The following is a 23,334-nucleotide window of genomic DNA, read 5'->3' as shown; positions in this document are numbered from 1 at the left end:
GATATCGACAAAGGGGATGGTGAAGGCTGACGACAAAATGGTTACAAAAAACGTACAAGATTCCTCTGTCGCATTATACTTTCAGAGATAGCATATTTCTTAACTAGCGATTGGCTGACTAACTTAGGAAAAAGCGATTTAAAATAAAGTAATTGGTCACACGATTGATCGGAAGCTATACGATGCTGTTGGCCAAAAGCGGAAAATTTCTGGTCGCCGTGGAAATGGAAAAACATGTAGTGCGCGCGTATTTACGGTAGAAATTCTAAACGTCGATAATTAGCGACGGCCTAACCCGGAAGATTTCTGAGAACCGTAAAACATTCAAAAGGGAGTACAGGGCAATAAATCTGTACGGCGGAAAAGCACTTTTTACAAACAGCAAGCGAGGATCGTCATAAATTATAAAATGGCGAAAAAGGTCCAAGCAGACAATGCATATTTTTCAGAATTTTACTTTCGGGATTTCTAAAGAACTATCCGTCAAAATGGTACTCTGTCGCGCTAACAATGTTTATAAAAAAAGACATGGCAGCTTGGAGGGATTCGCTCGGAGTCGAAGGATTTCCTCGTCGCTGATACAGTGTCTTCGGCAACCGGGTGGAATATTGGGACCAATTGATATTTCCCACAACGGACTTCGAATAGAGATTTCCCCAGGGAGCGAAGGAGTCCAGGATCTTCCGGCTCTATTCCCGGACCTGCCTCGCCGTCTCTCCTGCTTTTCTTGGCCTTAACGAGAAGAGAGGAAAATTTGTGCGACACCCTCGAGTCTTCCACTACCAATTTTCAATACATATCACGAAGAGGAAGAAAAAAAAGAGCACCCTTATTCTCGCAACGTTCTTGACTTTCTACTTTTTTGAAATACCAATAGAACGTGAAAAGTTGTTTTCTGAGAAGAATTGAGTCTCCCAAATAATGAATATGTCGAAACGAGAGGTCTTACCGAATCTACAACTCGCCTGCAGATGTCGGGGAAATTGATAGGGAATTGAATCGAGTTATGAATAGAGCTGCAATTTCCTCGACAAAATATTTATGGCCAGCACGGCAGCTGTTAGAGCTTCCTTTTGCTCGGCACTGAGCTTTTTTTCAAGCAAACATGGAGGTAGACAAATTCCAACAGATGGGAGAATGTGCAAAGTACTCCTCTGTACGACGTGGAAAATTGTTCTGGCCCATATAAGCGACTTTTGGAGATTCTATTTGTTTCTCAAATAAATTATTACGGACATATTTTGAATCGTTGTTGGAAGTCTACTAAAAATACTGGAGAAATAAAAAGTAATCTGTAAGTTACTTTCTTACTATATATAATAAAATAATGGAGTTACCCACCAAACACACTGTTACAGGTACATAACCCTGGAATAACGTGATATGTAACGAACGTTATTCAAAAGATACATTAATATCATATAACGTCGAATTATTACCGTTTGGTAACATCGTTACAAACTTGTAAGCATTGCAGTTATATAATATTAACATAACATATAACATGTTACCGATGTGTTATGTATACGTTACATTATTCGTTTTATAACAGTATTACATAGCTGCGGAGGAAATGGTAATACAAATCTTACTTACATATTATATGTATGTTACATTACATATTATAAACTTTATGTAATGGTTATATTATTGTTACGTAACCGTGTTTGGTGAGTAAAAATTTACACACGAGGCAAATCCAAAAACATGTGGTAGAAATTGAAATAAATTTATTTTGTAAGACATCGTTAGGAGGATACCACATATTAAAGTCATTTATTACCGTCGATTTTTAGATCTTTCCATCATAAACTTACTTACTGGCCGCTTCCTCTCGGTAACATCTGCAGTAGGTTTATCGAATACAGTGTTCTTTACGACAGGATTCTTTTCCTGAACATCCTTAACGACCTAAGAATAAAAATAAATATTAGCACGCTTTGCCCCCTGCGCGTGCGGTAATATACACAAGAACGATCCTTAAATTTACAAGTTATACTTTCAATTATTTGTATGTTAACCCCTTGCAGACGCGTAATTGCAAATAGTCTCGCAAGCACTTTTACCATGAGAAAGTTCCGTTCGCAAAAGGTTAATTATAACATTAATTATAACGTTTTTTTCTAACGAAAAGATTGATAACAGAATTACAATGTTATATGCTGATTCTGTAATAAGTTTGTCTTCATCTTCATCTTCGTCTTCGGCTTCATCTTTATCGCTGAGGGATTCGGTTAGTAATAAATGATCATTGTGATATTGTAAATCGTTTGGAGACCTCTTAAGAATGGATTTTGGTTTATGAAATATCCTGTAGATATCAGCAGGATTTTCTACGACATCATTCGCATTTATATTATCTTTAGGAACATTATCAGAGTGCTTGAAATTGATTCGTATTATATCTTCTTCGTTAGAATCACTGTCACTTCCCTCTGCCTTTTTTTTTGCAACACATACTTCCTGTAGCATGCATTTTTCTTTACCAAATATTTGAACTTTCGCTTCAGTATCGATATCAACTGAAGTGTGGCACAGATCGGCAAAAGAAACTCTTCGTTTTGATTCTATATTTTTTACGTTATCTTTTTCTGAACATACTTGCGTTACAATCTTACTATTTCCAACTGTATTAGAAGCGTCATTTGAAGCGTTTTCTGTTTTAAGATCGTTATTAAGAATTCTGTTCATTCCTTGTGTGTACAACTCATTCGTGTCTTTCAGCTGGCCGTAGGTATTTGCAGAAGGTTCTAATGCACATAGTGTATCGGAGTCATTTATTTCACTTTGTTTGGTATTTGAATGTGCGTTTTGCCCACTTCTGATTGTCTGAATTTCTGTTAATCTTGCTAGTTCTTCTTTCAATGCTTCTTCCGTTACAGAATCCGAATCATCAGAATCGTCATCCGATTCATAGTACACTTCCCCATCTCGCAAATCATTTTTATACAAATTAGACCGTTCTTCCTCTAATCTGTAAGAATTAATTTTTAAGCACAGTTTAAACGTTAAAATTTAATTCTTCTTAAAGACTTGCAGTACCATACTTCAAATGCAAGTAAGGAAATAAAATCAAAAGCAATATTAAATGTATTTTCAATTTGGAACTATCAAAATGCATAGGCACCTATTAATCTCATCTTCTAATTCTTCTTGAAGTTCAAGCTCATCTAGTCTATGAAATAAATCTTCCTCGGTACGAACTTCTGTTTTCTGTTGATGTTTCAGCTGTGACAATTTTTCATGATATTCTTTTTCTCTTTGTCTATGTTGAACTACAATAAAAAGTATAAATTATGTAGAAACAAAGTGTCGAAAAGAACACGATAATAGAAGTAAAGCAAAAGAAACCTCTCCAATCCTTGAGTTTCTTTTCATCCCAGTGTTCCACAACATCCTTCTTATCGTCGCTTTCAAAAGTGTCATCATTGAATAAAAGCAACTGTTTTGTTTCGTACAAGTCCCTTTCTTTTCTGAGATTTTCTAACATCTCATCTGCCCCTACCAGAATAATACTAAAGTTGAATTAAACATTAAAGAATAACCACGACAGGAAGCAAAAATTATTTTCAACGGCTAGTTCTTACGCTCTATTCTCCGTTCACACAATTTAACAGCCTGTGGTGCACTATATTTTGCAAAGTATCCTTCTCCAAGGCATACTAAAATTTCATTGGTATGAACCAATTTTGCTTTCATTAAGGCTCGTTTACCAATAGGCATCATACAATTCATACTAAGCTCTAATGGAAGAACCTTTAACCCTTCTATAACTTTTTTATGTCTAGCTCTATATTGAGCCCATGTTTTAGTCTGCTCCTCATTTCTTCGTAAACCCTAAAATATGAGAATTACAATTTAACTACCAATTCATGTAATTCAGATATTTTTACATAATCACCATTTAATCCTTAACATCTTAATACAGCTATATCATAAAGCATATATACTGCATTTATTTAAATTTTATTTTCAATTTGTCTATAAAATTCATAGTATAGAATGTTCATTTTCAATGTAACCTTATATAGTTCCATCTGTAAACTGCGCTACAATTATATTATCAAAATCATAATTCAGGTTTCACACACAATTGCTTTATTGATAATCCATTACAGAGTTAAAAAGATAAGCGAAACAATTACACATGATTAATTGTTCTCTCCGAAATAAAGTACAAGTAAGCAGAGGTTATGTCGACATAAATATGACTGGATAAAGTCAGTACCTCTACAAGTGCTTGAGATAGAAGATTTGTTCGATAGGAACGGAGTTCTTGCACGTCCATGGTGAAACAATAATTAATTTAACATAATTTTTATAATCTGTGACACACAACCCCACCAAGAATAAGACGCATTGAAATGATACAAGAATAAACTTTAACAGAAATATTACTCCGATCACTACAGTTACGACAAATGCTCTATAAAATTGTTGGTAAATGTCTCGGACTGCAATTTCATACAATACATTACAGAGTTGAGTTGGGAGATTGCTCACGGGCAGGGTCGCGCGATCGCAACGTGTGCTGCCCTCTGATTTCGTACGTTAGCTTTCACCGTTTTTTGCCCCCAAGGGCGGCGCAACGAATTTCTGGTAGGGGCTCGCGCAATCGCGATGGCTGTGCCATCTACCAGTTGCCGTTGGCGGCTCACGTATTCGCGATGGTAATACCATGCGGCAGTTGACGGTGGTGGCTTACCATTATGGCAATCTCCTAACTCATCTCTGCCAAATCAGAGATGAGTTGAGAGATTCACGGGAAGGATCGAGCGACCGCGTCCTGTGCGACCTCCGGTGGAGGCGATTTTTTTCGGAGGAGATACAGGGGTTTGGAGTTTTTGTGAGGAGTTCTTCACTTTTTCAGCCGGTTCTCCGGCTGCCCAGAGTTGTAACAGGTGGCAAGTGCATTAGCCGTCTGCATCCTCCACCGGAGGTCGCACAGGACGCGGTCGCTCGATCCTTCCCGTGAATCTCTCCACTCATCTCTGATTTGGCAGAGATGAGTTGGCCCCTACCAGAAATTCGTTGCGCCGCCCTTGGGGGCAAAAAACGGTGAAAGCTAACGAACAAAACAGATGGCAGCACACGTTGCGATCGCGCGACTCTGCCCGTGAGCAATCTCTGAACTCATCTCTGGCAGTAGTTGATGGAAACGGTACTAACATGACAGATTTATTAATTCGATACGTATAAACCCGATATTTAGGTGCCAGTGGAAACGTTGTAATTGAATATACTGACGGTGAAAACTCAGTGGTTGGGTGAAGTGGCTTATGGGATCTTTCGCTCTATCTAATTCTTTTTGCTAGGCAACCATTACGTATATAAACAAATATGGCTGTAGACGTCAAAATTCAGTGAGACAATCGCCCCCATATTTTGGTCGAAATGTGACTGCAGATATATTTGATTCCACGCATTTTCAGTGGGAATGTACCCGAATGACTTGCCTCTAATTTTATAAGGTATGCTTTTTAATAGGTTATTTGTAATTTTATTATTATGAACCATCACGTCATGTGGTTATCATGGTTAACAATTACTTTTGATCATAAATTTTTCTTCTATGATTTTTAAGTTGTTCATAAATATACAGAGTAATTACATTTTTATGTATTGCTGTTTTTGTTTTCGATTTTGTTTCTGAAGTCATGTATCATATTAGTTGCTGTTATCATTGGGTAGAAAGTTATTACTTAAAGATTGTTTTCAACATCCAAATGTAACAAATTTGTCCCCTGCCCAATAGAACTAACATATGATTGAGATTGCAAAAAATAATCACCTTAACACATTACTTCCTGGAAGAATATTAATATAGATTTTTCGATATCATTGATTCCTAAATTCGTTGGTAAGTAATGTGTTAACAATAAATTCAGATTCATTGAATTTTGAATATGAGAAAGTGTGAACGTATGACTAAAACGTGATTAATTTTTTACTTAATGGTATCGATTGCAGATTGATTCACAATTGTCATGAAATAGTTTCTTTTTCTGGATGAATTAATAACTCCAATATTTTGTTACTTTATTTGAAAATATTCCCATAACTAAACGCCAATTACATTCTAATTTGTTAACTCCTTAAATATAACTTACATACTTTGACAAGAACTTAATGCAGGCATCGTACAAAAAAGTAATCGAAAGAATAATATGCGTGTAAGTATAAAGCCAAAATGGGATGCATCATATTATTTTATTTACTCAATAATAACATTTAATAATACATAATTTAACTGATAAACATATTCTGTTTATTTTTTTTTACACAAGGAAATGCGTTGCTTATTTTAAGATACACTCAATTGTAGTTAATACCTAATCTTATTATTCATTTAAAGTAGGCAACTATTTTCCGTAAAGTTTGAGACGATTCGAAACTTCAACCCTGTGCTTGTAATTCACATCGATAATGCAAATTAACGTTTCTCCTTTCCACTCGAAACCTGAATTTGTTTGAGCTAAATCAAATGCAACGATGGCACGAAAAAGAGAAAAAAGAAATAAGAAATTGAGTACAAATGTGAAAAACATCCACAATTTCAAAACTTTGCTAGTATAATGTTGAAATGTATATATAGATTATTAACATGTCTCAAAAATTGTACATTTAACATCACGATGTAAATTACAATTCACGAATAATATTACACGCGCGTTTCGAACCTCGGGGTGAGTTTGTGAATGCTGGTGCTTTGTTCGTATTCATTCATTCAAATAACATATGTACATGATACCCTCTCAACGCAAAATGTGAACAGATTAAGGCTCCAGCAGGCTATAGGCTACATTCTGTAATGTACAAAGTATTATGTACTTTTGTATAGTTTTCGTTTCCGCGTAAGTGTCTGGCCGTGTAATGCGTGGTAAGCGTAGCACCAAAATATTCCACATGTCTGCTTGGCACAAATCATCCATATATATCTCGCCGCTAAATTGATTTTGTTCTTCCCCATAAGTGAAAACGTTGCTCTACCTCCCTCCGATCAACTTTCATAAGTTACCTCATGGTAGTCGATAGTACTACTAGTGCTCGACAAATGTGTAGATTATTTATTTATAATTTGTATAATGTAAAGTTTGATAAAAATAACGGATCACGTTCGTGATGTCACATCGGAATCGTATAAATGCAAGATGTACAGTGCATCGCAGTGCTCTGGCATGCTTCTGTGTTTCAACGATACGAGAAGCTACCAAATACTTTATACAGATGTTTCGGTCGACGGTGTTCGCGAGTTTCGAAATCAAGGCGCAGTCCGTTGGAAACGTGATCAGTTTTTAACAGGGTTCCAAGGGGCGGACACGATATGGCCACATGCCAGATGTGGCCGTTCACAAAATATAATTTGCCCCGAGTCTCCGTTGTAATAGTAAAGTCATCGGCGAGTTTCGAGCTGTATTGAAACTAGGTCTCAGAGAAACGATTCCTTCAAGGGAACAATCGTTCGTTCCGTTATTCGACAATGTAAAAGTTGTTTCTTTCTTTTCCATCAACATGATTCGTCATTTGCCCAGCTACTTCATGAATATGGCCTGATCCAAGGTGAATCTAGCATGGTACTGACGTACATGCAAGAACTTTTATTTAAAGATTTTATTTCTAGCACTGTTATACATTTGCCCCCACGCACGACACATCTCCAGACTTCACTCGTGCAGCAAAAATGCGCTTTTCATTTAATTAATTCTCTTAATAATATATAAAAAATCTATTTCTATTGACTCTTAAGCTCTTTGCCAATACTGTACGATACAATTTTGTTCCAGTCAATTTTTGTTCGCATAACGGGCAGCTGCCTTCGAAGAGCCTTGAAGGTAGTGTCCGACATCGTCTGATAGTTTTCCGAGATTGCAGTTTGATAGTCATTCTCGGACTCCTCCACAAGTCGGATAATATCCTTGGCGGTTTGCTTTTCGGTGGATATCGGCAAACTTTCCTTTACCTCTTTACTGCTAACCAGTTGGACGTTTCCGTCTTCGTAGTAATGAACTTGTACCTTTAGACTACCCCTTAGCTCCGCGGTGCTGGAACTCGCACTAAAACTTACCGTCCAAACGGAGCGCCAACGCCCATTCCAGAAGTTTTTCGGTTGGAATTGATGGTCCTCTATGCACGCAACCAGGGTGATATTGCCTGCGGAAGCAACGAAATTATTTAATTTTTATAATACGCTAAAGTCTCGATTCAAATAATTCATTTCTTAATTTACTTACCACCTTGACTCTTTCCAAAAACGGAACAAGCCCCGTGTCTGTAATGACTTTGGGTATACGTAGTTATCTCGTCTTGAAGGGCGGATCTCCACGGTTCGGCTGTTGGATCCGGTTCGTACGGCTCGTAGTCTTGCGCCTCCTTTCTAAGGTGGTCGTACTTAAAGCTTTGCTTGCTACGACCATCGTAAAATAGTTGATTTCCTAGGTCGTTATGCTCCGTTATAAGGGCTGGGTATTCGCTTCCCTCTATCTAAAAATAACACGAATAAACGTAACCGTTAGAAATATCGGTTATGTCGTGTGCTGTCCGAACTAATAATACTTGGTACGGAGCACTCAAAGAATCCCAAAACAATAGTTCCTTCTCCACGTTGTAGGAAACAAATTTAGAAGTTATGCCGAGTCACGGAAGTATATCGCTATTTTATATCGAAGACTAAATTGTATGCAAAATTCAATAAACTTCTAAAGGAATTTAGAAGGATGTACGGCAACTACTACTTATATTACGTACTCTTTTTCGTTTCATTTTGTCTATCTTTTTGATGAAATTCAAGACTCGCCTGGGTATACTCGATACAATCTACGCTAAATATAAACCTCTATCCGAATGTGCCTCAAGGGGTAGCAATCGTTCTGCGCGTTTAAACGCAAACTCTGTCCAACCCGGATAACGGATCGTCGTGGAAATACGTGAATCAAGGCGAGAGGTGATTGGATTTAGTGTTAAAGCAAACGTCATCCGCGGTGTCGGGCTCGTCGGCACTTCTGCCTCCGAGTAAGCCCAGAATTCCAGCGAGTCAGATATCGAGGATTTTAGAAAAGGCTGTGGCATCCAGCGTGCGACTTTCGACTCGGTGACCGGGTCGTTTTTAATAAATCTCGACGACGAGATCGCCAGGGTTTCGGTGGCGTGTACCTTAACAGGCGTGAGCTGGTCCTTGTTGTATTGGGCGAATGCCCCCGATGCGCCCTCCTTCAACAAGTTATCGTTGTTCAGCAGGACTCTCACATCGTTGAAGACCTCGTTGAACTCGCCCGGGGGTGAGTGGAGGATAAAATCCGAGACTATTCGGACTTTTTCCTGGTCGGGGATCACGGTATCACCGTCCGCCGCCATCTTACTTTTCCACTACACGCACACTCGGTCGCGAGCGTGTCGCGCCAAAGTTCGTGCATTCCAGGTTGGGCCGAGCTCCTCCTGGCCGACCGCGTCTCACCTCTCCGGTCCGGCAGTCGGCATACCTCGCGCGGTACACCGTCCCTTCCAGTCCCTTCCCGACTCTCGGGCGCGAGACTTTACCGTGCAGGTGCACTCCAGGGTTGCCAACCGACTATTTTATAGCACTTGTCCTGTTACTTTAGTCCCGGGTGCTATGCATCTTTAGAGCGATAATAGTACGCGAGATGTATTATTTCAATAAAAAAGGAAACTGACCGTGGACGACTTTGTTATTATTGATGGATAATTTTCTTTATTTCCTTTGTTTATTTATACATTTTTTGTATTAGAGCTTGTTACGTGTTCAGTTTCCAATTGACTTGTGAAATATTATAAACGAGCGTTATAAATATATTCAATACTATTAATTGTTTAATATGCTGAATTGCATTTCCTCTGCTTTTGGAAACCCAATTTTGGTTTAAATACTGGAATATTTGAACTTCTTACTTTGTACTATTATTTTCTTCATTATACCGGATTGTCCTATTATTTTAATCCGATTGTCCTAGAGTAAACAGAAACGAAGTTGGCAACACTGGGGCACTCGGCCAATGCACCGCAATCGCGACCCGAACTGCTCGTCTCCTCTTCTGGAGATTATCTAGATGAAAGGGCGGTTATCTAGATTGATTTCTGCAGTCCCAATTTAGATGTCACAGAAATGAGTTTCATTAGTCGACTCGTAAAATTGGTAACGCGCAGGAGATATAATTTAAACATTCATTTGTGCGTGCAAACGCATTATAGAGATATATCAGCTATTTGAAGAATGCAACGTTCCTACAACGATTGAAAAAAAAAAAAATTTCTTGAGTTCATAACATTTAATTTGCAATTCTAAGGTACATGGAACAAAAAAAACCAATGGTGGTTCTTGATTCAACCCTCCCCTTCGCTAAAAAACGTACCCCTATACAGAAACGATACACTCCATCAACCATCAAACGTACCACGCAAACCATGCAGTCTTAATCACCAAATTTTTAATATACTCCCCGGAAAATGATAACAAATGATCGTGCAAACGGAGAAAAAAAAATTAATTATCCGGAACCGATCATTATTTTGCTGAGAACATATTAAAAATTTGGCGATTAAGTCCTCCCGGTTTAAATTTGACAAGACCTTAACTGCGACGTGAGGGCGTATGCTGGTGCGGTTATGGGGGATGAACGGGCGGTTCCGGATAATTAATTTTTTTCTCCGTTTGCACGATCGTTTGTTATTATTTTCCGAAGAACAAATTAAAAATTTGGCGATTAAGTCCTCCCGGTTTTTGTTTTACAGGACATTACCTGTGACGTGAAGGTCTACACCGCCACGGTTATGGAGGATGAACGGTCGGTTCCGGATAATGAATTTTTTTCTCCGTTTGCACGATCATTTGTTATCATTTTCCGGGGAGTATATTAAAAATTTGGTGATTAAGACTGCATGGTTTGTGTGGTACGTTTGATGGTCGGTGGAGTGTATCGTTTCTGTATAGGGGTACGTTTTTTAGCGAAGGGGGGGTTGAATCAAGAACCACCATTGGTTTTTTTTTGTTTCATGTACCTTAGAATTGCAAATTAAATGTTGTGAACTCAAGAAATTTTATTTTTTTTTTCAATCGTTGCAGGAACGTTGCATTCTTCAAGTAGCTAGATATATCTTATATCTTGCCGCAATTCTGCCCACGCAGTACAGGATACGCGATAGGAGTATCGAATCGAGGGCAGACTATGTCCTGGCGTTATAAAAAGACGCTTTTCATGTAAATTTGCAGAAAAAAAAAAACAGGACAAAGTATAGGGTACCCTGAGAAACATCTAATTAAAATAACTATTTTTATTTAACTAGTTTTCGTAGTTTAAAAAGGACTCGGATACTTTTTATAATAAAATTAACTTTTTCTTCTGAACTAGATCTAGTAACGGTTACTATACTTTTTACTTTTTGGAAGTAGTAAAATTAACTAGTCTACGTTTACTGTACCGTTCTAGGAGGAATTTTTAGTATTTATGTTGTAGAATTTTATTTCATTATTATTAATGAAACTGACCCAGATAGGATTTTTGACCGTTGTGAATAGTTCGGTTAATCGTTAAATGTATTTCCAAAAACAATTTTTTGTAATTATGGACGCTTATTGAACTTATGTTTGACTTTCGGTAATATCGCATGTTTTAGAGTAATGTCTTATATACAAACAAGCTATTTGTACCATTTTCGAGAAAGCTTCGCCATCTATGAATGCTGTTGAAATTTACTTTAACAAAGTCTTCGATAACGTTTAATACAAATTGGAAATTCATACAACCAAACCGCAATGGTGAGCGTTTGTACCAGTAATTTTGTTGTAGTTACTGAAAGTAGCATAAACAACAATATCTTGCGATGAGAGTTAATAATATTTCAGGGAAACGTTACTATTTCAAAATAATGAAAAACTTTACTACAAATATCGTTATCGTTCCTACAAAATACGTACAAAAGCCAGTCCTACGTTCACCTATTAAGAAATAGTTGCAGCTACTAATTTTTAGTAAATAAAACGATAAATTGCATTCCCCTAACAAAAATAGGTTTAAACGGGTCAAATTATTCAGTTTACCAGCACTTTTTCTCTCAGTACACTTACGTCGGGAATGAATTCGACAAAACTGTAGTTAACTGCGTCAATCTATTAGCTATGGGATTATTGACCGGTTTTAATAATGAGCGACTAATATTCGGTTGTCCTTATAACTAGTTAATTCCCTTTAATGCTTATTACCAGTTTCTTAAACGATCGACGAAGGAACACGCAAGGGCATTAATGGTACCAAATAACGTGGTGCCGGGATTGTATTTCGGTATTCAGATGAAATGAAGAAACTCGGTAGAGTTCCGCGCCAAATACGTAAATACAAGCGCTTAACTCTTTGAGGCACGGTGGTATTAAAAGTGTCCCACCTTTTAATGCGGTGGGGTATAAATTCCGTGCCTCAAAGGGTTAAAGAGTGTTATAAGCGCGATAGGTGCAAAATTATAAAGCGTGGTCAACACTTTCCAATTGATTGCACAAGCAGTTGTCGATTGAGTAAACTTGTAAAATTGATTCGTCATTTGCTTCGATTCGCATGAAATTGTGTAACGGGAGCATTAGATTGTCGAAAATGGGAAATTCCGTAGGAAGCTTCAAAGGCTATTGTAAAGCTATTTCAAACCGAGTCAATGATTTTTAAATAAACTATTTAATTTATTGTTAGGGCTCGAAGAAATGGCGGACGATCCCAACAGAGATATTTTGCCCGTCAAAGAAGGATCCTGCGTCGACACTTGTTGCAGCAATATAGGTATTCGTCCTAACTGTGGTATTTTATCATTACGATTTATTATATCTTTGACGACACCAGGTATTAATTATACGATATTCCATTGAAATTAAATATCCTAATGGAAGATCCTAAGGAGCGCCATTTTGTCTGCAAACTCGATCGGTACCAGCTGGAGGACAAATACTTGCGCTTGCTGGACGAGGTGCAAAGCTTGAAGAAATTGTCCAACAGTCAAGAGGACAAGATTAAGCGACTCGCGACAAAACTTATGCGAATCTCCGTTAATCCGAGATCGTGCGTCTTTTCGTTAGACGCTTCCGAAGGAAAAGACAAGATGGCAGCATTAGAAGTGGAGAACGGCAAAGTATTGATTGACATTTTTCAAATGCTTGAGATGATATGAAAGCCGCTGAAATATTTAATCGACGTCGATAAAATAAAATTCATCCGTACCCTTTTCGGCGGTAACGCCACTTTGGATACTCCAGTGATAACATGAGCTTGCGCGGCATGTTATCGACATTTATATTTATGTCGACGTCCGTTACCTTCTGCATTGAGAATTATACGAAATTGAATACTCCACGCGTCACTTCGCTGAATTGATTATAAAGAGATCGAAGTAAAACGCACAAATCTGTTGGATCCATGACTTTTGATACTCTAATCGATCAACAGTGCTATCTGTCACGATTATTGGCAACTAAATTTTTGCTTCGAGGATACTTATAGAGCACGTGTTGTTCACAGGATATTCGAGACTTACCCTATACACATTTATAAAACTTTTCTCAATATTTCCCACATAAATCCAATGTTCGATTATACTATAGTATTCTGAATTGCTATGCCCTGGTCGTGAAAGCCTTCGTTTTAGTTTCTAATCTTTCAAAAGACGTAAAATAAAAAAATATGTGTTTTTGGTTCTAGTCTGGGATGAATGAAAAAAAATGTATAAACGTCACGTTTTTCCGCAGGATCTTTATGTTCACGTGTTAACATTTCAAATGATTCGGTGCACCTAATTCAGAGAAAAGTTGAAACATTTTGACGCTTCAACAGCCACTTTTATATCACCTCAATGTACTAAATAGTAAGATTTCTTATGCAATTTCTTTTTAGTTGAAGGACAAGATTTGCGTTTTGCGAAATCAGGTATTGAATCACAGGGTTCTCGGAAGATCAGCCTCCGCAGGTCGGAGAACTCAAAGTGGAATTTTCTCTGGGCCCGCGTGAGTGATTTTTCAGATTATGTTATTGCTATATAATTTCCATAACTACGACTTATCGTGCTAAAGATGTTATACTGGCTTAACGAATTGGCAGAAGTATGACGTTCGATTACTTTTTGTAATTGCAGAACATGTCGAAGCGAGAATGGAAGAATGAAAACCCCGTCATGTCAGTGCGTTTTGCAAAACGAAAACGACGAAAATGATACTCGGAATAACCCTGCAAAGATAGAAGTAATTATCATTAACGTTAAAAATCAATTCTTTTTAACGAGTATTGAATGTATATTTCCAACTCTAGGAACTAGAATCGGAAAGGAATGAATTGAAGTCCAGGATAGAAGAATTGGAGGCTGATTTGGCGAGCAAAGTTGTCGGAAGTCAGCGAGAAAAAGTGACCGAAAACGTCGAATACATCAGGACGTGGCGACAAATGAAGCAACACAATGATAAATTGATAGCAACACAGAGTCAGAACGAATCACTTACCGCGCAAATTAATGACTTGAAGAAAGCCTTGGAAGAGACCCTGAAGTAGGTCGATATTCGACGGGAACAAGATTCGTTGCAAAATTTATCGGTGTAACATATGTATTTTGCAGAAACAATCGAGAAGTTACAGCGGCTTTGGTAATTGAAAAGAAACGCATAGTAGATATGGACGAGCAAGTGTCGAAGATGAAGGACTCTCAAATGTTGTTGCGCGAAAAGGACGAGAGAATTCGTGATCTATTGAACGAGATGAAGATTCTTCAGCAGCACAATAATGAACTAATTGCGCTAAGCTCTGAGTACAGTCACGTGGAGATTGAAAATGCTGAACTGAAAAAGAAGATCTCTGAACAATTGTCGGATCAGCAGGGTCTGAAGAGCGCTTTCAGCAACGAACAAGCCAACATAGTAGCTCTGCAAGCTGCCAATGAACAGTTGATGGGGAAACTGCAAGAGCTGCAACGTAATATGGATACTTTGACGGTGCAATTAAGGGTAGGGTGACCCTCTTTTTAATTTCAAAAAACTCATAATACCGTACTAACCTAGACAGCACACCTACCGTAAAGATGATGAAATGCTGTCTTTCTCAAGTCGCGTTTTCGACACGACGAAGAGATATATAAAAGATGTCGAACGTTAAATTTTGCTAAATATAGTAGACTAAACGATGTTTTAGTACGGATGCCTAATAGAGTACATGAAAAGCTGTCTATAAGATGTCAGAGAATAAGTGGAAGGTGGCAGCATCGGTACCCTTTCGTTTAGATGTAGTATGTACGAATATAATTTAAAACTTAAAGCTTTACTTTTTTATAGAAAGATAAACTGAATTTTCGATACGGAAGAATTACTATCATCTTCTATTTTATTTTGTTCAATAATTAAAATTCACAATGATGAAATAACTTTGCCAATTAGTTTCGACGGGACCGTTAGATGGTACTGGCGTGGCTTTTTTGCAATTGGTCCAGATAGCAGTTCGTTCGTATACAAGTCCCGTTAATTTTCTTTGCGTTTATGTTGTGATGCCATTCCCTTTCATTTTGACATCTTTTAGTCATCGCTGTGTTGTCTGGGAAGAGTTTCAGTAGCTTAGTCATGCTATCTTCTAGTAAGCCTAAATTGCATTATTTTTATTTTCGATTGTTTTCATCCTATTTTACCGCTAAAATCGATGAAAACAATATAACATAGGTTATTGTTGGATTCGTCTCGACGAAAGGGATAACTTTTATGAGGGTAAAAATTACCCTTGTCATGTAAAAAAATGGACTCAGGGCTTAGAGAATGAAAACAGTAAACCGTGATGGCCGAAATTCCTCCAGTACTGAATGTCCCCCTTTGAACCCTACTACCTTTACTGACATTTCCCTATCAACCCTCTCCTCTAGGCGTTATTCGGCCGTACTTAAAATAGGACACCCTGTATAAAAGTGTTCAGATAAATAATTAAAAAAATCTTTAGACTTTTCAGAGTAAGGGCGGCGAATCTGACAAAACAACTACTGGAGTTCAAGCGAGCGTCGCATATTGTGATAAGGAAACCGCCACATCTATTGTTGAACAAGTATCTCTTGAGATCTCTAAAGATGTTGACGATACATTAAAAGACACTCATTGTCAAAAATGTTGTGGAAACTCTCCAGAGAAAGTGGTCGCCATTCAACAATCTTTTAGTTCTCAAGGAACTCCATTTTTTGTGGAAAAGGCTGTGCAAACCGAAGGAATGTCGCCAATGACTTTAATCACCCCTACCTTTGAGAAAGGCTCTTTGAAGTCTAAAGTTACCGAGAAATCATCTGCAGTACACCAACCGGAAGTACAAAAAGATGAGGATCAAACGCGCATTGTGGAGAATACGTTATCAAAGGAGAAGATGTTGAAGTTGCTGGAACAAACTCAAATTAATACTCCGTTTGAAACTCAGAGTCCTATAAGGATAAACAATTTCGACAATCGAATCGACCTCTCTGGAAATCCAGATTTTAACAGGAGAGAAAGGCAAGTGGTCACCCTCGAAATGTTGCTCTTCGGCGAATCTAATAGTTTCTGACGAGGACTTATGATGGACGTTTTTAAAATGGCTGTTAGTGTAAAGTATAGCAAGGGTAGCCATGAAGAACTTTCGAAATTTCAAGAAATTTCATGGGTTTAGATAAGCAGACTGCTTAAGTACAGGGATTTGCATTTAGAATTATTCCGAATAGAGAGGACTAGGAGGATGATTTTACGCTTCATACATGAATCGGTATAAATTAGGACTGATTGTGAGTTGCCGGAAGGATGTCGTATTAAGTTATTCTTCCAATTTTAAGGTGAAGTGAAACCCCCCCTCAAATCCGTCGATTCGAACAAGACACTTTTTTTTAAGGGTATTGGGTAGAATTCTTTGAAAATTTGACACATGACTCGTGAGGGCCTAGGAATTATCTTGACACTTTCAAAATTTGGATTTATGAAGAAATTTTTTAACTTAGGCCAGACCAGAACCAGATTGGCGTCGAGCTCATATTTCGATCGATATCCAATTATAGAAGGCTTTAATATGAGAAACGAAGACTTCAGGACAATTGTACGACAATTTAGAACACTATAGTAATCAATAAACTCGTACTTGAACGGGATAAAGGCAAAGAAATGTCTTATGCGCTTTTGTGCTAAAACGATGGTAATATGAGATTTCGGAGTGAAAATTTTGTTCACACGGAAATCATAGATGGCGCAGGGGGTCCCTCTGTAGTCAATTAGAGCCTCGCAAATCATTATTCCAGAGGATTTCTGGAGTTTTACTTTGATTTCTTTATAATTATTGTACGAATACGACAGGAGTATCTTTTAGTACAATACTCAATATAATTTGACACAGTTATAAAAAAGCAAAACGAACGTCGGCAACGTAAGTATTTAGAAATACTTTTTTACCGACGTCGATCAAGTTCCTCGACATGTTTCACGTTTCACTTCACCTTAAATTCAACTGAAAAAATTGCTCCATAATACACAATATTTTCTTCGTAATTTTTTACGATGTATTAATTCGTACCAGGTACGGGAATGGAGAATGGAACACTGTAGAAATTTAAATACAAGTGAAAAATCGACGTTGGCAGAGATGTAACTACTTATCGCTATTGCAATGTACAAATCTCTGATCGTAGAGCTTCCGTATTCTTAGATCGAGTTAATTATTATTGCGCTGATCAACATAATTCACCTTTAGAATTCAAGACTTATTACCTCGATCGACTGACTTACATCGTCGTTCATAGAGTAACGAAATCCACTGATAGGAGAAATAGGAAGATGAATTGTTTAATATCGTTGCGTCACAATTTGATATATGTATCTTGAATTCATTATTATGGACATTAACGATCATACGTTTACGATAGTTGTATTTAGATAATTAATTTAAGCTAATTATTCCGTACTATTTAACGTTTCTTTGTAACAGTTTCCCCATTGCAGTGTTTTGTATTGCATTTATTTTTAGTACTAATAAGTAAAGTAATTCTGCAGAATTCTCTAGTCTCTTAATTATACCTATTGAGACATTGATTTGAAGTTTGTATTTTAGCAAGTTTCAGGAAGAGTTTAGATGATCTAAATTTGTGAGCATAAATACTGTATGCTGATCGATTTGCTTTACAGCAGGATGTACGATGACCGGTTTACAAATGTAGACGTAAAAGATACTAAAGAACAACGAAGTGACAATGGTATATCTCATGATTCCGCTTCAAGGGGTACAAGTATGAAGCAAGTATTGTTATGAGGTATTCACGAATTCGCATTCGAGTAACTCTGTCTGTAAGTAGGAATAATGGATAAAATTATATTTCGATAGAAATTATGAAGCTCTCGTTGGATCCAGGGGACCGGAAAGAATAGAGAATTCAGAAGATGGTGTAAATAATGAAATTAATATCAGCCCTCAAAATAATGAATGGCTTCCGGAAGTCATCGATGCTTCAATATTTTCAATGTTTTATGATATTCTTTACAAGTACAGGAACACAAACCGCAATTTACAAACTAACAAGCCTAATTACCGGTCTCAAAATCATGCTATTAGCATTGGCACGAATACCACCTTACCGTTAAATAGTTCCAAAGAATTGCAAGTTGCATTTCCCGAAAAAACGATTACCGATGTGCACGATAGCGAAATTATCGCTAAATGGGATGATTCTTCCAATCCAAGGACTTCCATAACACGTACGCACTTTTCATGAAATGAAATCTTGTTGAATATTTTTTACCAAAATATTCAAGATTCAATTAAATGTATTCAATATTATACGAGGTGTTTATATTTGTGCAGCTAAATTAGAGGAGTTGGTAGGGGAAACGATGAAACACCAATTGATAAAAATTGATCAAGTACCGAGTAATTCGAAAACGTACGAAGAAAATAATAACCAAACTGCAAGTCTTGATTGTGGGTGTTGCAAATTTTGTACAGCCGAAAGTGTTATACCTTTGGATGGAAGACAAGAAATTTATCGTGGAGTACGTTTGCAACCAAAGGTTAATAAAATACGTGATATCCACCCGAATATTCCGCAATCTTATAGTGGAACGTGTACACAGTAAGTATTAATAATTGAATACGATCGACGTAATTAATGTTTAGCATATAAGGCGTTCCCCCAATTAAACATAACTTTAGTTATAATTTCTTTTACATTACTTTCGGTACACTCGTCATACAGCTGATTACATTATATTCTTAATTTTTAGTCATCATCACATGTTTATAATATTATTACAGAGTTGTACATATGTACAATGTTCCCGTACATATTTTACTGTTAGTCATTATACAAGTTACATTCACTTATCTATTTTTTTTTGTTTTCAGTAGAGGAACTTGTAGTAGTTTTCAGAACTCGCAGCTTGAGGAAGAGTCAAGAGCGATGCAAAAAGCGCTAAATTTCCGGTACAGATCAAGAAGCTTTTCCGTTGCTGGTAGAAAGTTAAATATTGATCAAATTCAAGATACCGAGGAGGACTTGCCTTATACTTTAAAGAACTTACAAGCTAATGATGTAAATTCTGTATAATTCTTGCTATCTGTAAAAATAAGGTACTTAAAAGTTACTCGCGTTATGTCTAACGACACACATTGAAACAGGATATTCTGGAAGGTCCACAAGATGCCTCAATTTGCAATTTAACTTATCCAAAGAATTGCGAGAATTCCGGAACGTACAAGATTGGTTCCTTTCCGGTACTTATCGCTGATGGCCAAGGTCTTTTGGAGATTCATATCGTGCGGCTACAATTTTCGACGATTGTCAGTAAATTCATTTTCTTTCTTTAAGGTGTAATACCACTGTGAACGTCGAAAAAATTACACATTTTTGAGGAAATAGTACGAGTTAAAATTAAAATTTTACCATGCTTGAGGTACGGACGGTAGCCATGTGTTTGCTGAATATAATGTTAAAATTTGAACCCAATCGGTTCAGTCGTTTTTGAGAAATCCTGAGCGCCAGATACAAACACTTTGTTTTTTACTCCTCTAATTTTGTAATAATAAATAAATACGTGTTTTTTACTAAAAAGAAAAATTGTTCTGTGTTCTCCTACATTTGATTATTTATGGAAAAAAAGTTTGTGCCATTATATGCAGTACGTTTTGAGACAAAAATTGTCGAAAATGTGTAATTTTTTCGACGTTCATAGTGGTATAGCCCCTTAGAATTGTACACGCATTGTTTCACAAATTGTGCCTATATTTTCTCGCACAGGCTCTGCAAATCTTCACCAATATCCACGACATATCTTTTTTCGTGAGTTGGAACATTTGGGGCCAGGAAACAGCATTTACCCCAATTCTGCAGTACCCCAAACTGAACTTCAACTCCTCTTGCGTGTATCGAGTGTTGGAATTGTTCACTTTTTTCGAGAGCTCACTCCACGAAGACGTCACCTTCCGCATACACGCTGTTCATAAAGATGAAAGCAGTTACGTAGTAGGCCAAGCAAAGCTGTGCGTAAAGCAAATTTTGGACCACCCACAGAACAAGTTGCATTACGTGGCACCTGTAACTAATGTCTTTTCTTGCTCACGGAATGTAAATTTTGGTCAGTTATCTTTGTGGGTCAGACTAAGTTGCGACGTCTCTTTGGTGGAGTCTTTCAAGGAACGCAAAGGAGTTGCGAAAATAGCCTCAAAACACTCCAAAGGTGTTGTCAAAACACAAATTTTGACACCTCAAGAGACAGGTAGTTTAATTTACAGAGAAATTGCTCATCGTGTCCGAAAAGTGTATCGCAGAAAGTGCAAGCATTGAATTCAAATTGATAAGGAAAAAGTTAAAATCGATATCACTGATTGCAGTGAGCGTGCTTTTTGAAATAATTTTATTGATTTGTATTTTGATGTGCAAGTTTAAAAAGCAACGATCTTCTCGTTAAATTAATAAGAAATTAATTCGTAGTGCCGAAAGAATCAGCACATAAAGATGATATCGGGATTATAGAATCTTTATCGCAGACATCAATGGCGAACAATGATTTTAATTATAAAATAACGAATGGAAGGAACAAAACAGCCCAGTCAGTTGTTAATGTCTTCGATGAAAGATCCCCAGATTATGCGATGAAAATTGTGGGGAAGTCGTCAATAATTGAGAACGTAAACAATGATGAAGAGATGTGGCAAGATATGCTACCACGAAAAATAAATGAAGCGTGAGTTTCGAGGTATTGCATCGATGATGATAATTAACAAATCAGATATTTTCCTATGATACTGATTATCCTAAGGGGTTATGAAAAAAATTCTTGAATTTCGCCTATGACATTTTTTAATCGAAAACAGAGCGTGATTTCATATTAGAATTATTGAACTTAATATATAATTCTTTTTGTCAAGATATATTATAAAATTGGAAAGGTACAGCAATTCTCCGAGAAATTTTCTTTTGCGGTGACCACGATATCTCAAAAAGTATTTCACCGATATGCTTCAAATTTTTAAAGCTCATTCTACACACGGAGGACTGCTGAATGAGCGAAGAATTTTTCAAAATTCCTATTTTTAATGAGTAATGAGCCCTAAAAATTAGAAGCCGATCGGTGAAATACTTTTTGAGACATCGTGGTCACCGCAAAAAAACTTTTTCAGAGAATTGCTGTACCTCGCCAATTTTTAAATATATCTTCACAAAAAAAATTATATATTAAGTTCAATAATAATGGATGAAATCACGCTCCGTTTGGATTAAAAAATGCATTTTAGTTATTAAAAACAGTTCTTGAATTTCGCCTATGACAACTGCATATAACCCCTTAACAATTAAAGCAATTAAATATTTTAATTACTATCGTTCTGCTGCTACTTATCACTCGTCATAATTATAGGATTTCAGGAGAGATCAAGCTAACGGAAAATAACGACGTTAACGAAGAAATTGAAACGGCAAGTATTGTATTCGGTTAAATGAAATTCTCCGTAAAGTTAGAAATGACAATTCATATATTTCTATTAGACTTAACTAAAAAGAAAATTATGTACTTTGTTACAGTTTATCGAGGAAGACACGGTAGTCATCGAAATAAAGAACTTGACTTTGTCGCCCAGAGCTACTGTTGTAAATGATCCCGAAATTCACATGCTTTACGTTGATTATTTGTTCTTGGGATATGCAGGTGCTGAATTGGAAACCGCTTCTGTATTAATTCCTAAATCAGAAATTGACGTCATGACGTACGACTATAGAAAAGGTATTCTGGTAACCGTGATACCGACAAGTAACATTTAGTTATCATACTTTACTTTTTTAAGAGTTTAAAATCGACCGTGATATGCACATTGCCCAAAGGAACAAGTTACGCTTCATGTTGAGTGAAAATGGAAATCCAAATATAAGATTTGTTATAGTCAGCGAACCACTTCTGGACGAAAGTCAAGTGAAAGAATGCATAGAAATCGGGTGAGTACCTTTTACGTAAATAATTTATATCTACGTTAAACAAAAATAAACTCTAGCAACGCATCAATAAAACTGCATTCGATATTTTATTATTCAATAATTACTATGATACATAAATTGTTCGATAAAGCATTTGACATTGATAGAATAACATCAAAGAGTACCCACGTAGCTGCGAAGACCCGAAGGATTTGGAATAAAAGGAATTATAAAAAATTATTCAAAGTGTTTATAAAATGGTTAAATGCAGATTATTCGTTTCGTTAATGGGCAATAATCGATGCCTTCTTCCAGATACGCTATCTTAGATCTGAAGAAATATCTCCTTAGGGTAGAGGATGGCAAAGAAGTGAGCTTGAACGTTTTGAAATCCGACGATTCTACTCTGATTGGGATTCTGCGAGTAAGTTCAAACGAGACATATTGAGTTTTTCAGCAGAAGGAATTAATGGCCATCGATATTGTAGGTGTCCGTATCAGGTATCCGCCGATGCATGTCCGAGAGTTGAGTCCAAGCCGAATATTCTGCAATGTCAGGCGAAACAAGAGCTCCTCCTTGTTGTTAACCAGCCAAGACATCTTTCTATTTTACGTATTTACATGTATTTTCTAAATGGGATCTGCCGGCAGTAAATCCGTACGCGGTGATGTGTTCACGATTTCGTAAGGCGACATTTATTAAGAGACTATGTGTGAAATGGCAAGTGTTAATGCCATGTTGCGACAGTAGGCGGCGTTCCTACAGCATGCTAGGGCCATGAACTAGACTGTATCGTGATCTGGCCAGCTAGATAATATCAAATATGAAATGGAAAGATCCTTATAGCGAGGTCGCATTATCATTGTAGACCACGTTCAAGCTCCAGGTGGATCCAACATCCTCTGGCTGAGGGTTCGCTGTTTGAA

At 37.1% G+C, this 23,334-nt stretch overlaps 3 protein-coding genes across 3 annotated transcripts; 1 reads left to right on the top strand and 2 right to left on the bottom strand.

Annotated features, from left to right (window-relative positions):
* Positions 1-1,715: 1,715 nt before the first annotated feature.
* Positions 1,716-4,492, bottom strand: LOC105695894 (unconventional prefoldin RPB5 interactor-like protein). The gene is made up of 6 exons (XM_012417900.1): positions 4,229-4,492; positions 3,588-3,837; positions 3,352-3,501; positions 3,128-3,275; positions 2,152-2,974; positions 1,716-1,911 (listed from the first exon to the last, which is right to left on the bottom strand). Exons 1-6 carry the CDS (start codon positions 4,286-4,288, stop codon positions 1,780-1,782), a joined length of 1,563 nt encoding a protein of 520 aa, XP_012273323.1. The 5' UTR covers positions 4,289-4,492; the 3' UTR covers positions 1,716-1,779.
* Positions 4,493-5,297: 805 nt separating this feature from the next.
* LOC105695888 lies at positions 5,298-23,022 on the top strand. Its single transcript, XM_012417895.2, has 21 exons — positions 5,298-5,471; positions 12,687-12,773; positions 12,881-13,119; positions 13,878-13,987; positions 14,116-14,221; positions 14,289-14,521; positions 14,590-14,974; positions 15,948-16,527; positions 17,976-17,989; positions 18,099-18,241; positions 18,330-18,700; positions 18,807-19,074; positions 19,347-19,533; positions 19,620-19,781; positions 20,239-20,716; positions 20,932-21,184; positions 21,857-21,914; positions 22,021-22,219; positions 22,281-22,428; positions 22,723-22,831; positions 22,896-23,022. The coding sequence occupies exons 2-21, from the start codon at positions 12,698-12,700 to the stop codon at positions 22,935-22,937; spliced, it is 4,161 nt and encodes a 1,386-aa protein (XP_012273318.2). The 5' UTR covers positions 5,298-5,471; positions 12,687-12,697; the 3' UTR covers positions 22,938-23,022.
* On the bottom strand, positions 6,192-9,454 carry LOC105695932 (F-actin-capping protein subunit alpha). Its single transcript, XM_012418005.2, has 3 exons — positions 9,151-9,454; positions 8,232-8,481; positions 6,192-8,151 (listed from the first exon to the last, which is right to left on the bottom strand). The coding sequence occupies exons 1-3, from the start codon at positions 9,349-9,351 to the stop codon at positions 7,733-7,735; spliced, it is 870 nt and encodes a 289-aa protein (XP_012273428.1). The 5' UTR covers positions 9,352-9,454; the 3' UTR covers positions 6,192-7,732.
* Positions 23,023-23,334: the final 312 nt, after the last annotated feature.

Source organism: Orussus abietinus, unplaced genomic scaffold, assembly GCF_000612105.2.
Source record: "Orussus abietinus isolate OABI.00-Male unplaced genomic scaffold, Oabi_2.0 scaffold67, whole genome shotgun sequence".
Classification (NCBI taxonomy): Eukaryota; Metazoa; Arthropoda; class Insecta; order Hymenoptera; family Orussidae; genus Orussus; species Orussus abietinus.
Note: the sequence above shows the minus strand (reverse complement) of the source record. Positions and strands in the feature narration are given on the sequence as shown.

Coding starts and splice junctions, on each gene's coding strand:
- LOC105695932 (XM_012418005.2), bottom strand. CDS start 9,351: ATGGCGGCGGACGGTGATACCGTGATCCCCGACCAGGAAAAAGTCCGA. Junction 8,482..9,150: donor ACCAGCTCACGCCTGTTAAG/GTACACGCCACC, acceptor TGTTATTTTTAG/ATAGAGGGAAGCGAATACCC. Junction 8,152..8,231: donor TTTTGGAAAGAGTCAAGGTG/GTAAGTAAATTA, acceptor TTGCTTCCGCAG/GCAATATCACCCTGGTTGCG.
- LOC105695894 (XM_012417900.1), bottom strand. CDS start 4,288: ATGGACGTGCAAGAACTCCGTTCCTATCGAACAAATCTTCTATCTCAA. Junction 3,276..3,351: donor GAAACTCAAGGATTGGAGAG/GTTTCTTTTGCT, acceptor TTTTTATTGTAG/TTCAACATAGACAAAGAGAA. Junction 2,975..3,127: donor TTAGAAGATGAGATTAATAG/GTGCCTATGCAT, acceptor TAATTCTTACAG/ATTAGAGGAAGAACGGTCTA.
- LOC105695888 (XM_012417895.2), top strand. CDS start 12,698: ATGGCGGACGATCCCAACAGAGATATTTTGCCCGTCAAAGAAGGATCC. Junction 18,242..18,329: donor TCAAGGGGTACAAGTATGAA/GCAAGTATTGTT, acceptor ATATTTCGATAG/AAATTATGAAGCTCTCGTTG. Junction 21,915..22,020: donor TTAACGAAGAAATTGAAACG/GCAAGTATTGTA, acceptor ACTTTGTTACAG/TTTATCGAGGAAGACACGGT.